Source organism: Dipodomys merriami, unplaced genomic scaffold (assembly GCF_024711535.1).
Source record: "Dipodomys merriami isolate MVZ:Mamm:240054 unplaced genomic scaffold, mDipMer1.0.p SCAF_14, whole genome shotgun sequence".
NCBI lineage: Eukaryota > Metazoa > Chordata > Mammalia > Rodentia > Heteromyidae > Dipodomys > Dipodomys merriami.
The window spans coordinates 23,832,991-23,852,149 of NW_027202715.1; the positions used below are offsets into that span (position 1 = coordinate 23,832,991).

Genomic DNA, 19,159 nt, shown 5'->3' on the forward strand with positions numbered 1-19,159 from the left:
GTTAAAAAAAAGAAGAGCAAAGGTAACCAAGCAGTTAGAGACTAAAATCTCACATTCTCACATTATTTGTTCCTGGTTTTCAATACTGTCTGATCTTAGTTCATGTGTGTCTTTATTAACTGTAATAGTAATACAGCTAAGCCTGTCCCATCTGAAAAAATGAGTGGTAAAAGTCCCTACTTCAGAGGGACTTAATGAAGGTTAAATGACATAAAGTAGAAGGTAGAGCATAAAAAATGCTGTTACGATTATTTTCCAAATTTTTTCTTCAAAAACTGTTAAGATATTTTACTATAGCAAATAATCTATGCAAGTGCAGAAGACATCAAAAAAGAATGTAGTTTTGACAGAATAAGAAACTGTAGGAAGAGTTTAAAGGAAAGAGATAGTCAGCTGTAGAACATAATGGAAAGTAATGGGTTATGATATCAGAAAATTTAGTTTTAAATTACCTTTTTTTTTTTTGATCGTGGGACTTGAACTCTGAGCCTGGGTACTGTCCCTCAGCTCTTCTGCTCAAGGTGAATGCTCTACCACTTGAGCCACAGTGCCACTTCCAGTTTTCTGGTAGTTAATTGGAGATAAGAGTTTCATGGGCTTTCCTGCCTGGGCTGGCTTTGAACCAAGATCTACAGATCTCACCCTCCTGAGTAGCTAGGATTATAAGCGTGATCCACCAGTACCTAGCTTTAAATTCCTTTTTAATGATAAGGTTTAGAAGCTGGATGTGGGAGGCTCATGCCTGTAATCATAGCTGAGCTCCTAAGGATCTGTATTCAAAGCCAGGCCAGGCAGGAAACTGTGTGATACTCTTTATCTCCAATTAACCCCCCTAAGAGCCCAAAGTGTACCTGTGGCTCTAGTCAGATACTAATTTTTAATTATGATGCACATACCTTTCTAAGTACTTGGCACAGAATTTTTTTAATTGAATGGATTAGTCAGTTATGAAATAACAATCACATTTTCCAACTTGTGGCATTGTAACATAAATTAGAGTGATAAAATCACTTTGGATGCAGCTGTGTGCTGGTGGCTCACACTTGTAATCCTAGAGTCTAGCTACCCTTAAGCAAAAACATTCAAGGACAGTGCCCAGGTCGAGTTAAAGCCCCAGAACTGGCACACAAAAGAGCAAAAAGAGAAGGGTAAGATAATGTAAGTGTGAGAAGTGATAAAAAGTGTTGATGTTTTTGTACCTTTGAAAAATACAGAATAATTTGTATTGAATTTCAGAATTCTCATTTAGCCTCATTTGAGAATAAAGACAACAATATATAGTTGAGGAATAACCCCAAGCCATTAAAGGAATGTCAAACTTGTTTTCATTTTTCCTAAATGTCTCTTGACAGAGTAGTTAATATTATTTGCTATCAGAACCTAAAAACAAACATATTGTGTTATTTTGGGGAGCAGGCAATAAAGGACTTTGGAAGTGACAGCTTTTCACTTCCAGGCAGACATTCTACAGTTGAACTTCAGCCCCTAGCCACTAACTGTGCTCTTAGTTATATTAAATATTGTCTTCTTTTAAGACTGGTAGAGGCCATATTTAACCAAAAATTCCCCATCAAACTTTAATGTAAAATAATTGTATTGTTTATATCTGTACTCTTCAAACACTTAAAAATGGTTTCCAGTGGTTTCATTTTATTGGAATTAGTTATGTATGAAAGAATTCTTTTTGTTTTGCTATGTTTTATTTGTACATATTAGTCAACCACTTGACTCACTGACCTACCATTCCCAGACCTTTGTGAAATAACATAAAATTGGTGCAGGTTATCATATCCATTATGTAATACCTATTAAACTTATATAAGTTACTCAGTTGCACATATATGAGGAAGTATTGTTTTGTGTTTAATGTATAACTTATTATGTAAAAGACTAAAATTAATAATCTTAGTATCTAATACATTTGTTTTAATGTTTCAGATTGTCATTTAGTAAAAATGGAGTGGTTAGAATAGATGGCTTCTCTTCTCCTGACCAGTATGATGATGAAGCTATGAGTTTATGGACACACGAAAATTATGAAGATGATGAATTGGACATAGAAACTTCTAAATATATCTTGAACATAATAGGTGATAAGTTCTGTCAATTAGTAACATCTGAGAAAACAGCTTTGTCCTGGGTGAAAAAGGATGGTAAGAGAAAGTGAAACTTATCCTATATAAATTTCTATTTTAGAATTTCTCTTTAAATTATGTTTACTCTGTAAAATTTCCTAATCTAGTCAGGTACTGATTTTTAATTATGATGCACATACCTTTCTAAGTACTTAAGGCACAGAATTTTATTAAAAATTGAGTGGATTAGTCATTTATGAAATAATCACATTTTCCCATTTGTGGCATTGTCACATAAATTAGTGTTATAAAATCACTTTGGATGCAACTGTGTGTGGGTGGCTCACACTTGTAATCCTAACTACTTAGGAGGCCAAGATAGGAGGATCGTGTTTCGAAGACAGTCTTGTAGGAAAGTCTGTAAGACTTTATCTCCAGTTAACTGCCAGAAAACCAGAAGTGGTGCTTTGGCTCCAAAGTGATATAGCGCTAATCTTGAACAAAATTGCTCAAGGACAGTGCCCAGGTCCTGAGTTCAAGCGACTGACTACCACCACCACTACCACCGCAGAAAGGGAGAAAATAATAAATTTGCTGTTTTTTTTTTTTTTTTAGTACAGCTTTAAAAAAAATCTTAGCCTTTATATATATATATATATATATATTTGCTATATTTCAGCCAAAATTGCCTGGAAAAGAGCAGTAAGAGGAGTCCGAGAGATGTGTGATGCATGTGAAGCTACATTGTTTAACATTCATTGGGTCTGCCAAAAATGTGGATTTGTAGTTTGTTTGGATTGTTACAAAGCAAAGGAGAGGAAGAGTTCTAGAGGTTTGTGTATAATGTAATACATATTGAAATTTTCTTTGTGATTATTGTCTATGGTTTCATCTGTGGTTTTTACTGGTTTCCTTGTTTTTAAAAACGTTTTTTGTCTTTATTTTTTTTCTATGTGTCTTTAAAAGAAATAAGTGTTGTTATAAAGGTGATATATAGAGGGGTTACCATTTTATAAGTCTTGTGATAGGTACATTTCCTTTTGGACAATGTCACCCCCTTCCTTCTCTCTTTCTTTCTCTCTTTCTCCCGGTTTTTCCCGCCCATTTCCTGCCCACAGTTCTATAGTCCATAATGGCTACTGAGTATCACTGCTGCATTTATTTACACTGTCCCTCTATTTCTGTGCCCTTCTTATTCCCCTCCCTCCCATAGAGAAACGAACAAGCACAACAGAGAAAAAAAAAACCTTTTATTTCTATTTCCTAGAAGTCAGTTCCATAATTTATATGATCAGCCATAGATAATATTAAGAGCTAAGTTTTCTACTTCTTTTGGCCTGTAAATAGTTTGTCACTGTAGATCAAATTTAGGTTAGTTTTAAATATTTTCAAATTCCAATGTACACAAACCTGAAGTCCTTGTACAGTCTCTTAATTTCATAATTCCAACTGATCTTTCTTTTTTTGTTTTTGATCATGGGGCTTAAACTCTGGGCCTGGGTGCTGTTTCTGAGCTCTTCAGCTCACGGCAAGTGTTATACCACTTGAGCCACAGCACCACTTCCTCATTTATGGTAGTTAATTGGCGATAAAAGTCTCATGGACTTCCCTGCCCAGGCTGGCTTTGAACTACAATCCTCAGATCTCAGCCTCCTCTGAGTAGCTAGGATTACACGCAGGTGTGAGCTACTGGCACCTGGCTTCAACTGATCTTTCTACCTACCAGTCCATAACATTCATTAAAATATTTCAACAATCTCCTACTATCAGTAGTACCATTTGTCCCCTAGAATACAGAAGAAATTTTGTATTTTAAAACAATTTTTTGTAATTTTTAACCAAGTAAAATGGCACTTTTTCTTGTTAACACAGCTGTAAGTACTGCGGAGTCAAAAAAGGAAGTAAATATGCATGAAAATGTTTTAGTGCTTATTCAAGGCAGTTTTGGAAGTGGCCATCTACTACTGCTACCAGATTACTGTTGTGAAAATGAGGGAATCAGAAGTCAATACTCTGTGAGAGACTAACATCTCAGAACTTGAGATGTTTCTGTCATTCCAGGAACCTCTTTGTTTCAGAGTTGTGTATCAGGAGATGACTGTAATTTAGCCTTCAGTATCTTCACCCTCTTTCACCGTTTTTCTTATGTAGTATTTACCTAGCAAAGAGCCCTGAGCACTTACAGATAGGTTTTTTTTCCTGGGATATGCAATAAATATGAATAAAATGTTAAACCACATTAAACGTGTATTTTGGCAGTTAAATAATTTCAGGAGCTGTAGATACAATTCAGTATATAGTATCTGCCAAAATGTGTTCAGATTCTGTGATCAATCGCAGCACCACAGGGAGGGGATGTTTCTTATTAATCCCTTAAAAGTGTGTTTTGTCTTGTCTGTTGATAAAACTAGCTGAGTTCTTGTGAAACTTAATGACATAATACACACTTTATATTCCTTTTTACTAATCTCAGGTTCTTTTCCCTTTGCTAAATTAAAAGTTCATTGTAATTTTGCTATATCCCATACATAACATTTCAAGAACCCTATAAACCTAGGTGGTATTTGTGTGTTACTGTTGATTATTTATAGCTTTGTTTTAGAAGTCTTTTAGGTAACTTATCAGTCTTTTCAAATGTATAAAACATATGCCTTGTTATATTCTTTTTAATTAAAATTTTTATTTTTTAATTTTCAAATGATGGCACCAAGGACTTGCAATATAACATGTTTTTGTGTGTCAAGTGCTTCTTGATCAGACATGTTATATTCTGTTATTGTTATTTTTTACATCAGTAATGAAACAGTAAATAGTTTTATGTAATGATAATCAACATGCATATATAAATATTAAAAAATTACTATATTTAGGGGAAAAAAGTCAAAGTTCTTGAAGATAAAACAATTGTAGATTCTCTATGTGAGTTTTATGTAGGTTTTTCCTGAAGCCAAAGTTCTAGGTTCAGGGGATTTTTTTTATTGGTGAGTTTGTTGAGCTTTGTGATTATATAACAAGTTCTCATTAAAGTTATAAAGAAGGTTCTCTTTGAGTTCAAAGTACTGAATAATTCTTCCTGGGTCTGGCATGCCCTTCTGTATACCTCAAATGTATACAGTGTATACACTTCAAGACTCAAGTATGGAGTCTTGCATAATGACAATTAAAAGTTAATTATAGCAGTTAAAGTTCTTGGGAAAAAAAGAATTAGCTTTATCATCAAACTTGTCAGACACATTCTGCTTGGTATAGTATGTAATTGAGCTGCAAAGATTACCTTCCAGCTGGGTGCCAGTGGCTCAAGCCAGTAATCCTAGCTACTCAGGAGACTGAGATCTGAGGATCGTGGTTCAAAGCCAGCCAGGGCAAGAAAATCCATGAGACTCTTATCTCCAATAAACCACTAGAAAACTGGAAGTGGTGCTGTGGCTCAAGTGGTAGAGCGCTGGCCTTGAGCTGAAGAGCACAGGGACAGCGCCCAAGCCCAGAGTTCAAGCCCCACGACCAACCAAAAAGAAAAAAGAAAATTACCTACCTAGAAGTTAGACTCAGAAAATTGAAAAGTAACTAATATATTGATAACACATAATGATCATTTTAGAAAAGGGCTGTCATACCATTTTGTGATTCCGGTTTTACAAAATTAATAAGGTATTGTCTCTTTGTATTATGCCTTTACGATCAAACATTGTTTAGGCCCAGTGTCACCTGTGATCCCCACTTTCTGGGAGGTAGAGATTTATAGGACTATATAGAGACCAGACAGAGCAAAAGTAAGCAAGATCCTTATGTCAACAAACAAGCCAACCATTGTTGTGGTTAGCTGTTGAGCAGCTACATGGGAAGCAGAGGTAGAGGTCTAAGATTGCCCCAGGCCAAAAAGGAAAAACAGTAGGACCTTATCATAAACAGCTAGAAAATGGAGGAGAAGTGGCTTAAGTAGTGGATCACCTACCTAGCAAATCAAAGGCCCTGAGTTTCAAACCTTAGTACTGTCAAAAGAAAAATAATAAAGCATTAGAAATCTTTCATTGATATTGTATCTATATATAATTATTAAGCTCTTTATGTCTAACCACCAAATTCATTCATACAGAGTGACTTGAAATGTTACTGCTTTACAGATAAAGAACTGTATGCTTGGATGAAGTGTGTCAAAGGACAACCTCATGATCATAAACATTTAATGCCAACTCAGATTATACCTGGTTCTGGTAAGTAAATATACACATTATATATATAACAGTTAAAGCCAGGAGTATAGTAGAGTGGAGAGTTAGGGTTTAATCTTGAATTGTGTTGCTCAGTTATTGGCAATCATAGGAAAACATTCCTAGTCTTGATAATAATGGAGTTGGGGAGAGAAGTCAGTTAATAGCTAGAACTAGGAAGAGGGCAAATGAAAAGAATTGATATGGGTGACTATAATAAAAAACAATTACATACTTATTTGTAAATAGACAATGAAACTTATTGGAGATGCGGGGAGTCTCAAAGAAGTTGAGTTCTATCAGAGTACTTTGTATGTGTGGATATATAACGAATGAGTGCAAGTCTTTGTATTTACAATGAAAAATTTCTGAGAGTTTTGAGCATAACTCAATTTTTAATAACATAGTAAAAAGAAAAGTATAAATTTGGTTAGATGGTAAGTTCTGTGATATTTAGAAGGGGATAATACCAAGTAAAAAAGTATTAAGAAAGTTATGAATTGAAAGAACTCCTTCATTGTTCCTAAATTATAAAATACAGTAAGGAAAGAGTTGTATGTTACTAGTGGTAGTCCTTTTGTTAATTACTATTTTATTTTGTAGTGCTGACAGATCTTCTAGATGCCATGCACATTCTTAGGGAAAAATACGGTATTAAATCAAATTGCCATTGTACTAACAAACAGAATTTACAAGTTGGAAATTTTTCTACAATGAATGGTGTAACGCAAGTGAGTAAAAGTATTCAAATTAACTACATCATTAAATCAATTGTGATATTTGAAATCCATTGTGGGACTTGTGTTTTATGAATTGTTTTCTCTGTCACTGTGTAAATTATAGCTATTACTTTTTAACTAATTTGAAGTAACAGCATTTAAAAAATTCAACTTCCCTTGTAGGTTTTACAGAATGTTCTTAATCACAGTAATAAAGTTTCTCTGTGCATGCCTGAGTCTCCGCAGCAGAGTACTCCTCAGAAGTCTGAGAATAATGGCAATGACAGTCCAGGCAGTGACGCAAGCACAGAAAGCAAGCTAACTCCACCAGAATCCCAGTCACCACTGCACTGGTTAGCAGATCTTGCAGAACAGAAATCCAGACAGGAAAAAAAAGGTAAATTAACAGGTTTTTAAAGTACGTATTAAAAGATGATATTGCAACCAGCAATATTTATTGCCCTTTTTGATAATTTGCCTTGATCTTTAGCTTTAATTATTGCTTAAAGAAAACTCTTCCTTCTCTGTACATCACTGTGACAATTAAAAAACAACACTTTTCTTCTTTTACTAAGAACAAGCCCTTCAAAGAATGCCTCCAAATTTAGTTGTACCATGATTTGTGGTTGAGTTTATTGATACCATGTGAACACTATGTAACTTGTTACCTATATTTTATGTTTGTCTTATCTATGGCATTTCTCAACTGTGCCTAGTATTAATGCAGCTAGCTATAAATTATTCACGAAGGCCTTTTCATATATAAGTGGACCATTCTCCATTCTCCATAGTTTGTGTTTGGATGAACTAGTATTAAGTTTTTATTTTTCACTATAAAGTATATGTATGGTGCCTGTTTTTTTCTACTGCAGCATCGAGTATTAACTTTTAAAAAAAAAAGCCACTTTTTTTTTTTAAGAAAACAAAGAATTTGCCCTTGAAAAGGAAATTAAAGAAGAAAAAGATGATGATGATTCTGATTCTCCAAATGGCCGAACATCACCTTCTGTGTCCCAGAATAACGAACAGGGCTCAACCTTAAGAGATCTGCTGACCACAACAGCAGGGAAACTCCGCGTGGGCTCTACAGATGCTGGCATTGCATTTGCACCAGTGTATTCAATGGGAACCGCAGTGAGTGTGATGGCAAGGGCTTTGTTTGTTTTTGCACATGCTGGGTAAGCACTTTACCACTGAGATACACTTATAGTCCCTGGGTTTTAATAAGGGCCTTAAGTTTAGATACTTAATGACTTGGAAATGATTGTCTGTAAACAGTCTAATAAAACATATGTAGATGAAATTATATATACATCATTAGCCAAATGGCTAATGATCTCAAATGCATTCTAAGTTAACTTGGAAGCAGCACTTTCCTTCTTCCCACCCTCACCCCCACCCCCCAGATAGAAGTTGGAAAGAGAAGGCTCTTTGAGGTCTGGGGAATCCTTAGATAGTTTAGAATCTGAAAATCATGTATCTAGTAGAACAAACAAAACCATATGGAAATGTCATAAAATGACTAGGTACCAGATTTTTATTTTAATTACTTGTCAGAAAAAAGGAAAAGCAGAATATTATAATTGCTTATATAAATAAATTTTAGTGGTTTTTAGAAATAAATGGAGGATTCTACTCCACCTGTACACTCTACCTAAGGCCTAAATCAATAGAAAAAACAACAATACTGTTTCTAAGTTCATCCAGTCGCCAAATTTCTTGTCCCCAACTGTTAAGAAAAGTATAGGATCATATCCACCAGCTTAATTACATATTCTTAAATATATATTTTTTCCCTTTTAATATTAATAAAATGATGAAAGGTTAAAAAATCTATGGGATGAAAATTGTACATTTCCTATAAAAAAATTTCAGAAGGGTTTTTTTTTTCCTTAATAGGGTAGCAAAAGTGGACGGACTATGCCTAATATTCTTGATGATATAATTGCTTCAGTTGTTGAAAACAAAATTCCACCAAATAAAACCTCCAAGATAAATGTAAAATCAGAATTTAATGAAGAACCTAAAGAGAGCCAAAAACCTGCCATGAGTGAAAATGATAAATTATACAGTGATATCCCACATTCTTGGATCTGTGAGAAGCATATATTATGGCTTAAGGATTATAAGAATAGTAATAATTGGAAGCTTTTCAAAGAATGTTGGAAACAAGGACAGGTAAATATTTTCAGTTGATTATTTTAATATTCTTCTTGTACCTGAAGTTTATTAAAGGTTTCTTAGTGATAGAAATATACAAGAGAGAAAAATAAAACTGATGAACATTGAAAGAATTACCAAAGATAGGGTGAACAATGGTATTCACTGTACACTATGTTGAAAATGAACTATACAACTTGTGGGTCGGGATGGGAGGACAAAACAGGGAGAAAGCAAGGAGAGGGACAAGCAAACAAAAAAGAATTATCAAAGTAATTATTACAGAATTTCTATGTAAAGACAAATTTTTGTCAACAGGAAGGCAGTGACTATTTGATGTTCATTTTTGATCTATCAGTGACTATAAAGTTTTATATTTCTTCAGCTCAATTATCCAGTTTATGTATATTCAGATGTTAAAATTAGAAATGATTTTGTTGAATCACTGAAAAACATTGTTTTTTTGTTTGTTTTGGTTTTGTTTTGTTTTTATGGTGGGAATTAAAGCCAGGGCAAATATGTATTCTGTCACTGAGTTACACTTGCAACCTAGTTCATCCAGTCTTTTATTTGTTTGTTTGTTTTATTTGGTTGTGCTTTGGTTTGAGCTCTAGGCCTTTTGTTTGCATATAGCTGCTCTATAAGTTAAGCCATACTTTAGTTCCTCTTTTGCCTTGGTCATTTCCAAAATACTTTCACTTCCCCTTGTTGGTGAAGATTACAGGAACATGCCATTACACCCACCTATTGTGATTTCTCTGTAGCTGGCATAACAGGTGCATACCACCTTGCCCAGTTATTGAGTGAGGTGGAGTCTTGAGAATTTTTATTCCTAGGCTAGTCTTAACCTTTGGTCCTCTGATCAAGCCAGTGCACTTGACTTGATCAAGCCTTGAGTAACTGTTATTACATTCTGTTCAAATATAATGAGTTTAGGATAGTGGGTGTGCTTCAGATGTTAAAATGCTTGCCTAGCAAACATGAGTTTTGCCTTGTAAAACCCCAATACCGCCAACAACAAAAATAATAGGTTTTGTATATGACCAACATTTTGAAGTATTATTTGTTTTGCATTTCAGATAGCAACTTACTATACAAATACAAAATTTACAAACATACATTTACATGAGTTTAATTTTCAACATACTTCTTTCTTAAAAACATTCTTGCTGGGGCTGGGAAGGTGGCTCAGTGGTAGAGCGCTTGCCTTGCATGCATGAGGCCCTGGGTTCGATTACTCAGCATCACATAAGCAAAAAGAAAAAAGCCTGAAGTGGCGCTGTGGCTCAAATGGTAGAGTGCTAGCCTTGAGCTGAAGAGCTGAGGGACAGCGCCCAGGCTCAGAGTTCAGGCCCCACGACTGGACCCAAAAACAAAATTTAAAAACAAAACAAAACATTCTTGCTGTTTTATTTTCATTTATGCAACAGTTACAGAGCATCTAATTAGAGCCAGTCTTTGCTTAGTCCTCATGAGTATAAGTATCAATAGGCTATGTGGAAATGAAAATCATTTCACTACAGTGGTTCTCAACCTTTTTTTAACGCATTAGTCTTTTTCAGAGTCCCATGAAAGCTTGTTCTTTGCCCTCCCCCAAACACCAGGCATCTATGTACTGTATTTACATAAGATTTAGCATGTATTTTTTATTATGTCTTCTCTTTTTTTTATTTTTACTTTTTTTGGTCGGTCGTGGGGCTTGAACTCTGGGGCTTGGGTACTGTTTCTCAGCTCTTCAGCTCAAGGAGAGTACTCTACAATTTGAGCCACAGGGCCACTTCCGGTTTTCTGGTGGTTTATTGAAGATAAAAATCTCACAGACTTTCTTGCCCGGTCTGGCTTTGAACCTTGATCTTCATTTCAGCCTCCTGAGTAGCTAGGATTACAGGCGTGAGCCAGCAGCACCCAGCTTATTCTCTCTTCTCGAATGATGGTATTACTAGGCCCAAAGAGCATTTAATTTTGGTTAGGGTTTTTAGGTAGGAAATAGTCACATGGTTGCTTTTATGTAAATGTTTTAAGAAATTTATGTAAGGTGCTATGGAAGCAGAAAAAGGAATGGTTAAATTAGTGGTACTTGTTGAAAAACTTGTTGATTACTAAGGGATTAAGTGAAATTTTCCTAGGTGGATAAGTGGCTGAACGTATACTCTGTTATTTGGAGAATGCTATATAAGTAGATTTATTACTTGAAAATACAAAAATGTTTGATAGGAAAAGACATTAAGGGAATGATTATGAAAGGTTCTTATCTATCATACTATCTACCATCACTAGGTAATAGTTTCAGGAATCAACATCATTAATTTGATATTTTAAAATGTCAGCAAAATGATTGGAAGTTAAATTACAGGAAAGTATTATCAGAATCTAATTAGAAAGTCTTGCAATAGTTCTCCAAGATGATGATAGTAGCCTAATCTGCTTTGAAATAATTTAACACATGGATTAGTTTTTCACTATACTTTTTAAAAAATCAGTTTTTCCCTATCGCTGAATGGCATAGTACTTGAATGTATTATTAATAGACAATAAGAATGGGGGGATCTGGTCGTGGGGCCTGAACTCTGGGCCTGGGTGCTGTTGCTCAGCTCTCAGCTCAAGGCTAATGCTCTACCACTTGAGCCACAGCGCCATTTCCGGCTTTTTTTCTTTTTACTTATGTGGTGCTGGGGAATCGAACCCAGGGCCTCAGGCATGCAAGGCAAAGCGCTCTACCACTGAGCCACCTTCCCAGCCCCTGAAAGGGTGTTTAAGAAAGCAGTCAGCCAAGTAATTAACTAGACTTTGCTTATGTGATTTTTTTTTTTAATTTTGAGATTATAAATTGTAGTTTGAGATTACTGTGTTTTTATGGAACCACTTTTTAATTACCTTTGGTATTCTACCTATTACATTTTAGGTTTCTTAACTTCTTAGGTTTTCTATATTCCACAACTTCACATCTGTTTAGTTTGGGGTGTTGTTTTTCTCTCTCCTTTTTTTTTAATCTTTGGTATTTGATCCTTAGGGCTTTGTGCTTGCTAGACAAACTACAGCTTGAGCCACACCTCCAACCCCATTGGTGGTTCTTTTTAAAAATTTGCAAGCAGTATATCAGATGAATTTTTTAATATAGCTTATTGATGCTTTTAAATGGAATAAATATTCACATCTTGAGTTTCTCAACTAAGTCTTGAAAAAAGTTGAAGTCATGAGATCTGAGAGATTTACTTTCAAAGATCAGTCAATAGACTTAAAATCTGATGTTACTACTAAATGTTTAATGTTTTCATTTATTATGATTCTTTAAAGAAAGGTAAAATGTATTTTAAGGGAGATTATTATAAACTCAGGATGTATATAATTGTACTTTAGTCTGGACTGCATATAGTTTTACTTTGAAATCTTACTAATCTATATTGTGTACTTACAAAGAAATAGTATATATATATTTTTTGTTTTGTTTTGTTTTTGTTTTTTGGGTCCGGTCGTGGGGCCTGAACTCTGGGCCTGGGCACTGTCCCTCAGCTCTTCAGCTTAAGGTTAATGCTCTACCACTTGAGCCACAGCGCCACTTTCGGCTTTTTTCTTTTTTTGCTTACGTGGTGCTGAGGAATCGAACCCAGGGCCTCATGCATGCAAGGCAAGCACTCTACCACTGAGCCACCTTCCCAGCCCCGAAACAGTATATATTTGCCTTACAAAAATTAGCCTATAGGTAGAACAGCCTAAAATTCATCTCTGTTGCTAAGCTGTTATTTTTTTGTTTGATTTTTGTTTTGTTTTGTTTTGGGTTCGGTCGTGGGGCCTGAACTCCGGGCCTAGGCACTGTCCCTCAGCTCTTTAGCTCAAGGCTAGCACTCTACCACTTGAGCCACAGTGCCACTTCCGGCTTTTTTTCTTTTTGTTTAGTGGTGCTGGGGAATCGAGCCCAGGGCCTCGTGTATGCAAGGCAAGCGCTCTACCACTGAGCCACCTTCCCAGCCCTAAGCTGTTGTTATTAATAGCACCTTTCTCACTTTTCTGAAAATTATCATTTATTTAAAAAATGTACTGTTTGGGGCATTTTTCTCATTCTTTTTCATTCACAATGTATTGTAACATCCTCAAAAACTATTTTTAAATTCTTTAGACTCAAATTTTCTATTAGTCCTGAAATCTAATAACTGTTGTATGTGCACTTAAAACAAATCTTGCAGTTTCTGTATACATTTTAATTGTTATTTATTTCTTTACTCATAAGCCTGCAGTGGTTTCTGGAGTGCATAAGAAAATGAACATTAGTTTGTGGAAGGCTGAATCAATTAGTCTTGATTTTGGAGACCACCAAGCTGATTTACTAAACTGCAAAGACAGCATTATTTCTAACACCAATGTTAAGGAATTCTGGGATGGTTTTGAAGAAGTTTCAAGTAGGTTTTTCTTTTTTACTCGTTGAATGTTTACATAATCATATATGCCTAAAATTATAGATTATAAACAACTTAATAAGATTTCAATCTCAGAAGCTTCTATATTATTTGTTGCCTTAATGAAAAAGTAAGTGGAGACAAATGACTCCTATCTTAATTTTGGCACTAATTTCCTTTGACTTTAAAGAACTCATTTATGTAAGTTTGCTAATATTTGAGGAACTTTTTGATAGTCCTATAAAATTATGGTATTAAACTAGATAATTGACCTAAAACACTTTGAAAAGTACCTATGAATGTAATACTAATGTTAGCAAAAGAGAATTTATAAAAGATACAACTTTTTAAAGATTCTACCAGTGGGTAATGCTGTCTCTGAGTGTATTTTTTGTAAATAAAGAAATAGGCTTAATGTTAAGTACATAGGAAATAAAGTCAATAAGCATTCACTGAACATATGTACAGAAGTCGAATCAGGCATTTACATTTCTTTTTCCTCAAATATTAATAAAAATAAAATAGAGGAATATACTTTTAATAATTAACTGTTTTTTTTCATAGAACGGCAGAGAAACAAAAGTGGAGAAACAGTGGTTTTGAAATTAAAAGACTGCCCTTCAGGAGAAGACTTCAAGACTATGATGCCTGCAAGGTATATTTTTGGTACTCTTCATTTTGACTCTTTGTTTTATGTTCTGAGATTATCCCCCGGGGATGTATTAACTTTTCAGTGTTTTCATTTCCCAATAATTGTGTGTGCATGTGTCTGCATACATGTACATATACACATGCGTGCTAGTCCTGGGGCTTGAACTCAGGTCCTGGGCACTGTCCCTGCCTTTTTGCTCGAAGTTAGTGTTCTACCACATGAGCCACAGTTCCACTTATGGCCTCATTTATTTATTGAGTCAAGTGCGCAGTGGTCATGCCTATAATCCTAGCTACTCAGGAGGCTGAGGTCTGAGGATTACAGTTCAAAGCCAGCCTGGGTAGGAAAGGCCGTAACTCTTCCAGTTAACCACCAAAAAGCCAGAAGTAGCAGAGTGCTTGCCTTGCTGAAGAGCTTAGAGCCAGTGTCCAAACCCAGAGTTCAAGGCCCATGACCAACAACAACAGAAAGTTTATTGGATATAAGAGTCTCATAGACTTTCCTCCCCATGCTGACTTTGAACCTCAAACCTCAGATCGTCAGATTATGAGTAGCTAGAATTAAAGATGTAACCTGTCAGTGTCTGGCCTGGCAATAAAAGTAATTTTAAACTACCATTTTTAACAAAACTTAATCTGTAGCCTCAGCAGGGGCAAGAAAATTGTTAAGAACAATTCTTTGTGTTAAGGCAGTAAGGAAAGATAGTCATATTTAAAAAAAAAAAAGAGAGAATGGAGTTGTGGCTCAAAAGTAGTAAAACAGGCTGGGAACGTGGCTCAGTGGTAGAGCGCTTGCCTTGCATGTATGAGGCCCTGGGTTCGATTCCTCAGCACCACATAAGAAAAAGCCAGAAGTGGTGCTGTGGCTCAAGTGATAGCGCTCTACCCTTGAACTGAAGAGTGGAGGGACAGTGCCCAGGCCCAGAGTTCAGGCCCCACGACCAGACCCCCCCACCACCCAAAAAAAAATAGGTAGTAAAACATTAGCCTTGAGCAAAGAACTCAGGGACAGCTCCTAGGCTAGGCCCTGAGTTCAAGCCCCAGGATCACCCAAAGAACAAACAAACACAGAATTCGGTTTAGGGTCTCCCTTCTCTTGGAGTTGTTAATTTTTAGGGTTTAGGGAAATTGAATTAGTATTACTTGTATTTTATGTCTGCCTGTGTATAGTACATTTATTTAAACTTTGAAGGAAGTCAAGGAAAAGTGCTGATAATCTTACGGAAATATTTTATGTCATTTTCAACAACTTGAAAGTAAATATCTGAAGGCACTTAAAAATACAAATCTTAATTCTTCAGATATGAAGATCTTTTAAAAAGTCTACCATTGCCAGAATATTGTAATCCAGAAGGAAAATTCAACTTGGCCTCTTATTTGCCAGGATTCTTTGTACGTCCTGATCTAGGACCCAGGTTGTGTAGTGCCTATGGTAAGTATAATTTTACATTTCACAAGTTTGTAGTTAAATAGGATTTTAACAATCTCCTCAAAGGTAATATGTCTTAATCTTACTTTAGTTTTTAACAAGTTTTTTCCTATTTATGATATTTATGACCAGATTTAACCATTTTGCCATATTCCCATTTCTCTTCTTCCTCCTTAATGTACTCATCTTTGGAACTGCTTTTGGTGGGCTTCATTATGCTGCGTTCTTTTATAAATACGTGTACAATGTTCTTCATCATCATGTCTGAGTCTCTACTCATTTTCCCCTATCTTTCATCTTAATCTCATGTCCCATTACTATTACTGTCATCCCATGATCATTTTAGGTCTGTGCTTCCTGATTGAGAAACATTTGGCTCTTTTGAGCTTGCCTTACCTCATTAAATATAATGTTCTTCAGATTAGTCTATTTTCTTACAAATGCCATAAATTTCATTTTCCTTTATGGCTGATAAATATTCCATGGAGTATGTACATGAGCGTGCACACACAAATTTTGTTTTCTGATTTTTTTGTTGTTGTTGGTCATGGGGCTTGAACTCTGGGCCTAGGCGTAGTCCCTCAGCTCTTCAGCTCAAGGCGAGCGCTCTACCACTTGCTAGTGGTTTCCTTCACGGGCTGGCTTTGAACCACAATCCTCAGATCTCAGCCTCCTGAGTAGCTAGGATAACAGGTTTGAGCCACCAGCGCCCGGCTCAAATTTTGTTTTCTTTATCCATTTATTGCCTGTTGGGCTACTATGATCAGAGTTGCAATTCTATTGAAAATTTGTTTTATATCAATCAGTATGTTAGAAATTAACAGCCAGTATTAAGTACCTGCTAATTTACCTTTCAAAATAATCTTTACTTTTTTATTGATTTGCTTTATAATAGAGTATTATAATGGGATGTGGCTTTTAGAAGCAGGCTCATTAAGCTCAAACTATAATGAATCATTCTGATGGAACTGATTTAGGAGAAATACCCTATATATTATATTTTGTCAAAAACAAAATCTTATTTTATATACAGGTGTAGCTGCAGCTAAGGATCATGATATAGGAACAACAAATCTTCATATTGAAGTTTCTGATGTTGTAAATATTCTAGTCTATGTTGGCATAGCAAAAGGAAATGGGATTATTTCAAAAGCAGGTAAGGAAGCTAAATAATAGTGGTTTTAATAGTTGAATAACAATACTATGGTGAATACTAGCTTATGGGTTGACAATAAAGGTTTCAAAGCTGCTTGCAGTAGGTGTGGGGATCCTCTAATCTTCATTATTTTAAAATTCCTTTTTTATGTAACAAATTTTATAAATTTGTTATTGACTGCATTGTGGTTATGAAAATGTATTGTGAAACTCATTTTCAAACACCTGTTGAAGAATAGACTGCAGCTCTGTAGAGATGATGGAGATACTATTTTTGCCTCAAGCATTTTCCTACCCATCCTCCGAGGATCAGAAAGAAGAATATACTACTACACTATTGTAGAAGTTACATTTGTGCCTAATAGTTAGGTTTTAATTTCCCTTCTTTGGATTCCTCTCTGATCAATAACTTACGCCCTCCTTTATAGATAAATACTTACAGGTCTTAAAAGTACACTGGCTTCTTATTGTCAAAATAGAACAGACTTATAAGATAGGTCACTTATCTGTCATATACAGGGTCCCTGGCTCTGCCTGAGTACATGCACTGGATGGATGGATGGATGGATGGATGGATGGATGGATGGATGGATGGATGGATGGATGATGGATAGATGGATAAATGACTGATAGACAAAAGCATCCTTTGATACTTTCAATCATCCTATTACTCCTGCCCTCATAACCATCTATCACCAATCCGTGGCTTCCTACTTACAATTTTGTTAATAGGACATTTATAAGACACCAGCCATTATTTCCTTAGAAAAATTTTAGATTTGTCCCAGAAGGACATAAAAAATGATAGTCTTTTATAGTGTTCTTTAGCTTTTAGTATTATTCTAACTTTTCTTGTTATCTTATGATTTTGAAAGAATTTGTTACAGATAACATTTGAGGACTGAACCAATTGGTCTGTATTCTCTCTCTCTCAATTTTTGAAATGAATCCTTGTAAAAAGATTTTAGCTGGGTGCTGGTGGTTCACACTTGTAATCCTAGCTACTCAGGAGGCTGAGATCTGAAGATCACCATTCAAAGCCAGCCCAGATAAAGTCTGTGAGACTCTTACCTCCAATTAACCACCAGAAAACTGGAAGTGGTACTGTGGATCAAGTGGTAGACTGCTAGCCTTGAGCTGAAGAGCTGAGGGACAGTGCCAAGGCCCAGAATTTAAGCCCCACAACTTACAAAAAAAAAAAAAAGATTTTGCTGTTCATATGTAGAAAACATCTGATATAGCCTTAGTAGTAGGCAATATTTACGATATTTCAAGAGCTTCTTGTAGTTACACATAGGAAATAACTGCAGTTAATACTTTCATTTGTGTACTTCTAAAATATTTTTATCTCTATACCCATCTATTTGAAGATTTTTGTATTGTGAGAGTTTCAGAATTATTGCCTGACATTTTCTTAAAATCACAGCTTTGTTTTGAATCAGTTGATTACAGATTAATCACAATAAAATATGAAATGTACTCAGAATGAATAATTTTTTATTTAGTTACAGAATTGAGAAATGCTTCTTTTTTTTTTCTTTGTAAACTGTTCCAATATAAGCTAGAAGTGTGTTCCCTTGCCTACTTTATAATAGTTATAAGGGCAACTAATTAATAAAAGTCCTTTGGAAATTATTAAACATTATACTTGGTATTATAGGAACCTCCTCCTTAGGACAGACAGAAAAACAATTGAATACAAACTGTTCAATTTTCTATCTCATGCACTGTGGTTTACTGAAAATAAATGGAACAAAAGACAGCTGTTTCAGGTGGAAGAAAATTCTTTACATGTTTTAAGTATTAGCATAACCTGCAAACACTTACGGACACCATTAAAAATGACATGGCCTGGTGCTAGTGGCTCACATCTGTAATTATAGCTACTCAGAAGGCTGAGATCTAAGAATAATGGCTTGAAGTCAGCCCAGAGAGAAAAGTCCCTTTGAAACTCTTATATCTAGTTAATCACTCAAAAACCAGAACTTGATACTTTGATAATTTTAGAAGGTTTGACTTTTTATGGTACTAACCAATTTTAAAATATCCTTCTGTGTTTCAGGAATACTGAAGAAGTTTGAGGAAGAAGACTTGGATGACATTTTAAGAAAAAGATTAAAGGACTCAACTGAAATACCTGGTGCTCTGTGGCATATCTATGCTGGAAAAGATGTTGATAAGATAAGAGAATTTCTTCAAAAGGTATAATTTATGTTGTAGCTAATCTTTTCACACTGCACAAGGATTTAGTAATTTTTGAATATAGAGTCATTTGTAATTCCGCTACATATAAAATCATTAGTTCAAGGAGATGGGATTTTTTTTTAAAGCATGTTTCAGTTTGGCAATGAAACCTGTCGAAATTTTTGTT

At 35.2% G+C, this 19,159-nt stretch overlaps 1 protein-coding gene across 5 annotated transcripts in view; it reads left to right on the forward strand.

Moving 5' to 3' along the window:
- Window positions 1–19,159, forward strand: part of Jmjd1c (jumonji domain containing 1C) — a 184,539-nt gene that overhangs the window by 155,442 nt on the left and 9,938 nt on the right. For all 5 annotated transcript variants that reach the window (XM_070021012.1, XM_070021010.1, XM_070021014.1 and 2 more), the window contains 12 exons: window positions 1,939–2,153; window positions 2,755–2,907; window positions 6,197–6,286; window positions 6,887–7,014; window positions 7,186–7,399; window positions 7,922–8,136; window positions 8,902–9,180; window positions 13,388–13,556; window positions 14,118–14,208; window positions 15,506–15,636; window positions 16,667–16,789; window positions 18,851–18,990. In XM_070021012.1, coding sequence (XP_069877113.1) covers window positions 1,939–2,153; window positions 2,755–2,907; window positions 6,197–6,286; window positions 6,887–7,014; window positions 7,186–7,399; window positions 7,922–8,136; window positions 8,902–9,180; window positions 13,388–13,556; window positions 14,118–14,208; window positions 15,506–15,636; window positions 16,667–16,789; window positions 18,851–18,990 — 1,948 coding nt within the window. The remainder of the gene's footprint in view (window positions 1–1,938; window positions 2,154–2,754; window positions 2,908–6,196; window positions 6,287–6,886; window positions 7,015–7,185; window positions 7,400–7,921; window positions 8,137–8,901; window positions 9,181–13,387; window positions 13,557–14,117; window positions 14,209–15,505; window positions 15,637–16,666; window positions 16,790–18,850; window positions 18,991–19,159) is intronic.